Consider the following 8633-nt stretch of genomic DNA (forward strand, 5'->3'; position numbering starts at 1 on the left):
AGTGTTGGATGTAGAGTTGAATTAAAAACAAACAAAAAAAGCCCCAGTCAGCTAACTCAGCGATGGATGACGGATCCCTCCCCACCTGCATCCCATGTCTGCTGAAAACGACCACCGCGAGGCTTCGGCTGTGCGTCTTTTGTGTTCACTGACGCTGGGTCGGCGGGGGACAAAACAGGGATGCTCCAGCCTCCCAGGCAGCCTCCAGCTTCCAGTGGGTGCGGTGGACCACGGTCAAGTAAGACTCAATGAGAAAAGGGAACTTCCGGTGGTGCTTTCCAACATAAAAGCCTGGTTTATTTGAGAACCTGGTGTATATTGTTGCTATATGACTCATATGTTATGGCAGTCAATATAGTGGAATAGTAGAAACAAGCACAGCTAAGGTGATAAAATATGACAATGATAATAATTATGGTGATAAATATGATCAATGATGAGTAGTGGTAATAACAGCTGTGATACAATGAGATATATTACTGATGATGTTTTTAAGTCTACACAATTTATAATTTATAAAACTAATAATAGTATATATGAGTAATAGTGATAATAGCAGTGGGAAGCGTCATGCAGGAACACGATCACCAGAGACCTGTGACGATGTTAGGCTATATGAAAATAAAAATATGTTTGGATGTTTAAGTTTCTCCAGAACGACCTTTGGGTTTTATTTTGAAAGCTAAGTCACGGCACTTCCGCTAATGTTTTATTCTGTTCGTAGGTGACTTGACGCAGATCAAAGTAATTGCTTCTCTCGACGTCAGTGACATAGCACCAATTAGAGAATATAAATAAAATAAAACAGGGTAGATTCATATTTTATTAAAACACCACGTCAAACATTTTACAACAGGCCGTTTTGACAACAGTGAGTGAAGAGATTTTGTTCCCTTGGAGACGCCGTAGAGGGTGTGTACGCAGCTTCCGCCCACTCAAACCTCAGCCCAAGGCTAATAAAAGGAGGCTGGGATAGACACACACACACACACGCACACGCACACGCACACGCACACACACACACGCACGCAAACACACAATACGTTTTTGTTTTTGTTATTCTTCATTCCCTTTTTTCTTTGTTTCACTGTCTTTGTACATTTAAATGTATTTTATATATTTCATTGTGTATGACTTTGGAAAATGTAAGAAAAGCAATGTGAAAATTGAATATTTTCATTCAAATCTGAGAAAAAAAGAGAAAAAACTATCAGAACATGGGGATGATGATGATCATACACCAAGTTCAGACACTGGTGTCCTAGCCTCCTCCCATTAGCCCTGCCTAAGCACAGGAAGTGAGCCCACACTGAAACTAAAGGCGAACTATCAAAACAAACCAACAGCATCATTTCAATTCACGCCCAGATACCTGCGGATAACGGGTCCAGTCATCATTATCATGGACGGTGTACCGACGCCTCTGCGGTGCTTCAACGAGCGCCATCCCACAAACATGTTCGTGGATGACGGGGTGGAGACGGTGACTTCAGTGGAGCAGGTGAGCAGATTAGCTTCGTGCTAATGCTAACGCTGCCTGGACTAACCGCTGCTCTCCGCTCTGGATGGATAAGTGTGTCAGACACTCAACGCTCACACACTTCAGTGTTTATACCCATGAATCCTCGGCCCGTAGATTAGAGGAATGATCGGAAAAGTTGGGATTGTAGGTAGCTACCATTGTACCTTAATACGATTAAGTGTGTATTAAGTTAGCTGTGAGCTAAGTAACTTAAACAGTTAAGCCCGATTACGACACCGCCCGTGTACGCGTAGTGTCAGACCCGTTAATGAGACCCGGAGGAAAAGCTCCATATCACTTAGATATTTTTGGTCCAGCTAATCACAGATGCACTGGAATCAATGACTCTGTTGTTTCCACATGCAACAGCGATGTTGGTTTTCACCTTGTAATCTAAGACATACAATAGTGCACGTTGAAATACAGGGAGCACATAAAGCACATACAGTAAACGTAGAAAAAAATATTAAATAATCTAAATAAGTTCTTATGTTGCATACAATACTAAGATATGATAATAATAATATTTACTATTATTTATACATCATATGTTAATGTTGAACATACATTTGGAATCTGTGCATGACTTGACTATGAGCCTATCATCAAGGTTGTGTAAGTGTATTATTATTATGTTTTTCACCAATTTATCTTTGCTAATAACACATTGCATTCATGTAAATGTATATTTCAGACATATTTTTGAAAATGAAAACGTTGGAAACATTATCAAACTATTTGGTGGACCCCCTGCAGTAACTGTGAGGCCCACCTGGGGGTCCTGGACCCCCTGTTGAAGATCTCTGTTGTAGACAGTAATTGCAGCTAAAGCTATGCATGCCTAGGTGTAAACTGTTTGTAAAACAGTAATTGAAAGCATTAAATGATAAAGTGCCGGTCATAGGGGAGGATTTGTAGGGCACGTAGCACGTTTGTCAACATTGACATTTTGTAAAGCCCCCAATCTAAAATGCTGAATTTAGCTCAACAGCTCATTTGCATCATCGGCTGATAAGCACCAAGGAACTGGCAAAGATAAGTTTGAGGTCATTTAGAAACTGTCGCCGATGTAAAGTTTGTCCACTGGAGAGCACAGACATGCTTATCTTTTAGCTGTAAAAAGTCATGCCCAGTACATATCTACGTCTGTTATTTAATAGTAAACCACTGCAGCTTGCGTCCTTATACCGAGGAGTATTTTCAATTTACAATTTGACTCTTAATCGTACCAAACCTTCCACATTGTTATTCTATTTTTGAGCCAAAATTGATATTCTACATGTCATACCAAGTCAAAATATAACTTGTCAGGTTCAAATCTAATTTTCAAATGAGTATTTTAAATTGTAACCAGTGTGTTGTATGTGTTGTTTGTATTCTTAAGTGTTGAAACTATACCTCTATTATGCATCTGATTAATGATGAAAGGTTGATTTTGTTGGTATTCTTTCACTCACATTGACCTTTTCTTTTTCAACACTCTTCACTTTCCTGTCCTTTTATTTTGAACTAGAAAAAAGTGGAACGCAGCATTGAAGAAGTCATCAGTGTTTACAAGCAAATACACAGCTTACCACAGTAAGTATCCAGAGAGAAAATGTGTGCAGCTGCAGCTGACCATCGGTTTCTTAAATAACAGCTTCCAACAAATGGAAGCACAGACAGACATAATACAGGACACAGTATTAAAACTTCAGACTAGGAAACTGCCCAAGGTACATGATGATAGTGCAGAATCTCTGTAGTGTAGGTCTGAGTTGTTTTCAAATCAGTGGTTGTGATGATGTTACACCCCTCAGTGCTTACCGACCTGCACCCAACTCCTGACAAGAAAATCTATTCCAGTAAATAGACTGTTACTTTAAAAAAAAAAAAAAAGAAGAAGAACGAATATATTTATAAAAAACATAAAATCAAAAGGAAACTCAGATAAAATCAGAATATGAGACTTCAAAGAAGAGACAGCCTTGTTTCCTCGGGTCGGTTGTCCCAGAGCCTCGAAGCCCTGATTGCAAAAGCAATGAACTCTTGAGAGAGACAGAAGACCACTGCCCGGCTCTCCAACTAGCTAAATGTTCATAAGGGATTAAAGGGCCTACAATATAATCTGAAGCCAGGTCATGAAGAGCCTTAAAGGTAATCAATAAGATCTTAAAATCAATCATAAACAAACAGGGAGCCAATCTAAATCAAAGGAGCTGTTACTCCTCAACAAAGCAGCAAAAAAGATATTTGCTTTAGTGAAGTAATTTTTATTACATTATATATATATATATATATATATATATATATATATATATATATATATATATATATACACACGTGTGTGTGTATACGTTGGTATTTTGTATATTTGGCAAACAGCCACGCGGATGCATCTCAGGTTACTAAGTACAGCTCCTTTAAGATAGGTGGAGCTACTTTGTCTGTTCTTAGAAAACTGAAAACAAATTAGCTTTGCTTTATTTCAGACGTGTGACTCTACGGTCAGATATTATTATAACAACTATGTAAAATCAGGACATTTAATCGGCCTGACCTCAGCTCAGTATATCATAAAAGCCAGCATATAAAAAATTTGTCTAGAAAAACATGCATTTTTCCTGATAGGTGAGATAACGTCTAGCTGTTGTGATAATTATCATTTCCTCATCGGACTTCTTGAATAGGTAAATAGCCATTTTAGACATTTCCCAGAACTCTGCTCATTGGCTGTTTTTGATCCAGAACACCTGCTGTTCGCCTGTAGAGATGGCTGCACAGTGATGTATGAGTGTGCGTACATCAGCCCACATACTTTGCTCTGGCTATCAGCTGTTATCAGTCTTCTCTTAATGAGGTGACTCATCTCATTTCTATGACAACTGCATGGACATCGATGTCACAGGTATTGCAGCCAATGGGGGGAATTGTACAACAAGAAAATGAACGGCATTCATCAGTTAGATGGCTTGAAATGTGGTCGTGATCATTATCTCTTTTTTTCTCGTTTGGCACTGACTCTGGGTTCAACACGCAACACAAGGTTAGTTTCCATCCGTTGGATAAAAGTTATAATGAGAGAGGTTTTTGAGGTTACTTAGTTTCTGGGCTGCTTATCATTTTCGCAGTTTAATCAGAAATGTACTCATGTTTTTTTCAAAAGTGGATAATGATAGGTGATATTTTCCCACCCATATCTGCCAGATCCAATATGGAAGAAACAAATACTGGTGCAGAGCAGTTTAGGCTTTAGTGAAGCCACTGATTTTATTTCAGTGGTTTTATAATAAAGCATTTTGTAGTATGACAGTTGTATTAAGTAGACGAAAGTTAAGAAACATAGCATCTTTTTTGTACCCTCTTTATTAAATATTTCAATGTCCTTTAGATTAATTTAAATGAATCAAAAGAGTCCACTGAAACACATTTAGGGCTCTACCTTGCTTCTTTCTAATGCAGGCAGGGCTTACATTAAATTTGACTGTTCCTATTGATAAAACAATAATGGTTTGAGAATTGACTATCGGGGGTGTAGCCAGGACTTAGAAATCATTAAGTCAGGAACCCAACGTCCACTGCAACTCAATCTCCAGAACTGTTTGACTAGACACCAAAAAGTGTTTTTCTCATTCTATTTATTCATATTCATTCAACTGTTTAAATAAGACTTCTTCACACTGTCAGGAATATAATTTGTTTGGAGAAAAGATCCAATTGGTTTTAATCTAACATAAAAACAACACAACACACTGGTGAACTGTGTGAGTGATTGTAGAACTTCCCAGGTTGTTTAATTACCAGTGGTAGTTTCCATGTTTATAGTCACAGAATTGGTGGTTGTATAATTAATAAATAAGCCAACTGCAAAGACAAAACTTAGAGTTTTATAGAAGTTGAGAGTATTTGCACTCTCTCTTCTTTTTGAGACGCTAGTTCTGCTAAAGGTCAGGCTGAAATTATAGGTGTAATTTACTTGCACTCTCGTCTGTACCCGGGTCTGCCCTCAGCTTTTAATCAGCCCAGTCTGAAGAGGAGGATATCTGCGGTGGGCGGACCGCCGCGCCTGTTCTCCCTTCCGATTGTTGTTGTGTTGCAGAATTGTTTCTGCGAAACCTTGGGCAGCGATCTGTGACTAACCCTGTGTAGGTAGAGTGTAATTACAATCGTGGAGGGGAACACTGCGTGAAAAGGGCAGGCAGTGAATAGGAGTGGGTGGGTGGTGAGGCGGGACGGAGGGTCAGCTGTCTTTGACTCACTGACACACAAACTGTCATACACTTGTGTGTCTGTGAGAGAGGAGCGACAGATGCAGATGAAAGTTCCTGTGGAGTGTAGTCATAGTTTTTATTTATTTATTTATTTTTAAATGTGCTCATCTCTCTCTATATATATATATATACTTCACTTTAACACTTTGCTCAGGGGTATGAGGATAAGTCATGTTTTGTTTTGAACCTTTTTCTTTTGCTGCTGTAACACCTAAGCCCCATTTTGGAGCAGACTTGAATCAGAGGGCGGATACACAAATTACCTTTTTATTTCTGTTAACATTGATATCAAGACCTTTTGCTCTCTGTGTGCCCTTCTAGTTTTTATATGGACAAGTATACTGTATATCATAGACTAGCGCCACATACAACTGCATTAAAAGCCCAAACTAGTTTTCCCTTCTCGTCCCCAAGATAGACCTTCATGCAAATGCACAAAACTCAACTACACCTCTAAAATACAATGCACACACATTAATGATACGGTACTAAGATATCTTTAAGTTTTTACAGATTTTCATGAAAAAATAACTTGATATCTGAAAGGAGTGTTTAGTGTTTAGCTTGGATTATATATGTTCCTTTTTCTTTTCCCTTTCTTAAAGGAATATTTCACCCTCAAAATGAGCATTATATCAATAATTCACCCCATGTTACCTTGAATTCCTGAATCTTAAGAGAAAATTTTATCTTCGTCAAATTCTTCATCAAGAGTTTTCTGTTTTTTGAAATTCTTTGTTCAGCATAGAGGTATGCAAGAAATACGAATATTTCTTCAAGAGTTCAAGGTAACACAGGGTTATGTAACTGATATACAAATGATAATTTTTAAGGGTGAAGTATTCCTTTGATAAGGACAGACCATAATACTCTCCTGTGAATAAGAAATTTGGAGGAATATGTAAAAGAGACACAAATGAGGCTGCAGAGGAGCCAAAATACCTCAAAAAAATGTATAGGTAAAAAAATAAAAGACATGCCGATACCACTGCCTTATGAAGAAAATCATTTCATTAATCTGTTTCCCTCAGATATTCTGGTATAGTTTTTAATCTCCGTGTTTTAACTGTCAAGCTGCCACCTGTTTCTAACTGATCCTTCTGTCCTGTGATCGGTCTTCAGGCCGACGTTGTTGCGGGAACAACACTACCAATATCTCAAGAAGGGCTTACGTCACTTATCAGATGCTTATGAGGTACAGTATCACATGTTACTTATGACCATTTAAATGTGCAAGACAAGCTTAATGACACATACAGTACAGTATGGACAAGTCCTCCCCGGTAACAACTCTCTGGATGAGTGACTCTGCTCTAAATAGAAATACCGTTGTATTCACTTTGCAAATAATGTACTCCTGCTCTTGGAAAGGTCACCTCTCTTCTCGTGTGTTAACTATTCTCTACTCACCAGAAAAGAAACAGAGACACGTCAGTATCCCACTGATACTCAGACTTGATCACTTGCTTTGATTGACAGCGAGTGTGTTTTCTGTGCTGTTACACTGTGCCGTAAACGTACAGATCAAACATCGCAGCAATGTTGGCAAGGGAAAATAGAAGCTGAGTCATGGTGTTATATAATAAAAACAGCACAAAAGATGTATGTAAAATAACTATTGTTTTTATCATCATATATATACCGACCACTGAAAATAAGTGGTGTGATATTTGTGAGTCTGTCCACTTGTTTACTCTCATCTCCGTCTTTGACTGTGATCTCTTTTATTGCTATAATTGTGTGTCCGTATGTGTGTGTGTGTGTCCGTATGTGTGTGTGTGTCTGTGCGTGCGTGCGTGTGTGCGTGCGTGCGTGTGTGTGTGTGTGTCTGTGTGTGTGTCTGTGTGTGTGTCCGTGTGTGTGTCCGTGTGTGTGTCCAGTGCCTGGATGCTAGCAGACCGTGGCTTTGCTTCTGGATTCTTCACAGTCTGGAGTTACTCGAAGAGCACATTCCTGCTACGGTCGCCTCAGAGTGAGTCACACACACACAGACTCACACTCTACAACCAGACGGTTAATGAGGGGCACTGCCAAAGACTTAATGTATTCCCATCGCTTATTTCTCATAATTACCATAGAAGAGCAAATGCAACATGTTGAAAATGAACTGCAGCTACACATAAACAGTCTAACTGCAACAATAGTAGTAGTAGTGTATATAAATGTATATTACAAGTAATATAGTACAAATTCTATACCCACATGGACTTATAAGATACAAATCCAAGGATGTTAAAGTGATTACATTATTTACAACACGGTCCCAAGATCACTAAACCATAAAAACGTAATGACGGCACAAGTAAAACATTTCATTAATAACCTCTGACCTTATATTCTTAAAAACAAGAACTCAGTATAAAAAGGAGCTTCATTATTTTTTGAAGCATGAGTTTTTATGGGATTTTGGAGGGAGGTGGAGTCGTTCATGTTCAAATCTTTGCTGTGCGACGTGACAGAAAGGTAAGAGTTGCTTTAATCGATAAAAGAATCAGCAGAATAATCGATAATGAAAACAAGAGTTAGTTGCAGCCCTTATGTCCTCATGTACTAGTTACATAAAGAGTAAATTATTGAAAAACAAAGTATTCAAAACAATAAATGAATGAAACAAACACCAGTTTCCCATTATCGCCAAAAATACCACTGGTGTAATAAATCTGCATATACCACAAAATAACCTCACTTTTTACATACAGTATAATATCATAAACAAAGAGTCTTGTCTTCTCGCCAAGACTCTAAAAATAAATCCTTTTTATAATCATCCCACCAGAAGAAAGCGTCATAGATGGAAAGGATATTTTCCCCTTAAATGATCATATAATGAGCACCAGTCCGGGCTGTGGTGTCAAATTATT

At 38.3% G+C, this 8633-nt stretch overlaps 1 protein-coding gene across 1 annotated transcript in view; it reads left to right on the forward strand.

The window, feature by feature from the left end:
* The first annotated feature begins 1328 nt into the window (after window positions 1–1328).
* The window catches only part of fntb (farnesyltransferase, CAAX box, subunit beta), a 21504-nt gene continuing 14199 nt past the window's right edge, over window positions 1329–8633 (forward strand). The window contains exons 1-4 of the mRNA XM_083933913.1: window positions 1329–1501; window positions 3036–3100; window positions 6895–6967; window positions 7653–7744. Of these exons, the coding sequence (XP_083790039.1) occupies window positions 1403–1501; window positions 3036–3100; window positions 6895–6967; window positions 7653–7744 (329 nt within the window). The 5' untranslated portion in view covers window positions 1329–1402. The remainder of the gene's footprint in view (window positions 1502–3035; window positions 3101–6894; window positions 6968–7652; window positions 7745–8633) is intronic.

Source organism: Echiichthys vipera (genome assembly GCF_963691815.1).
Source record: "Echiichthys vipera genome assembly, chromosome: 19".
NCBI lineage: Eukaryota > Metazoa > Chordata > Actinopteri > Perciformes > Trachinidae > Echiichthys > Echiichthys vipera.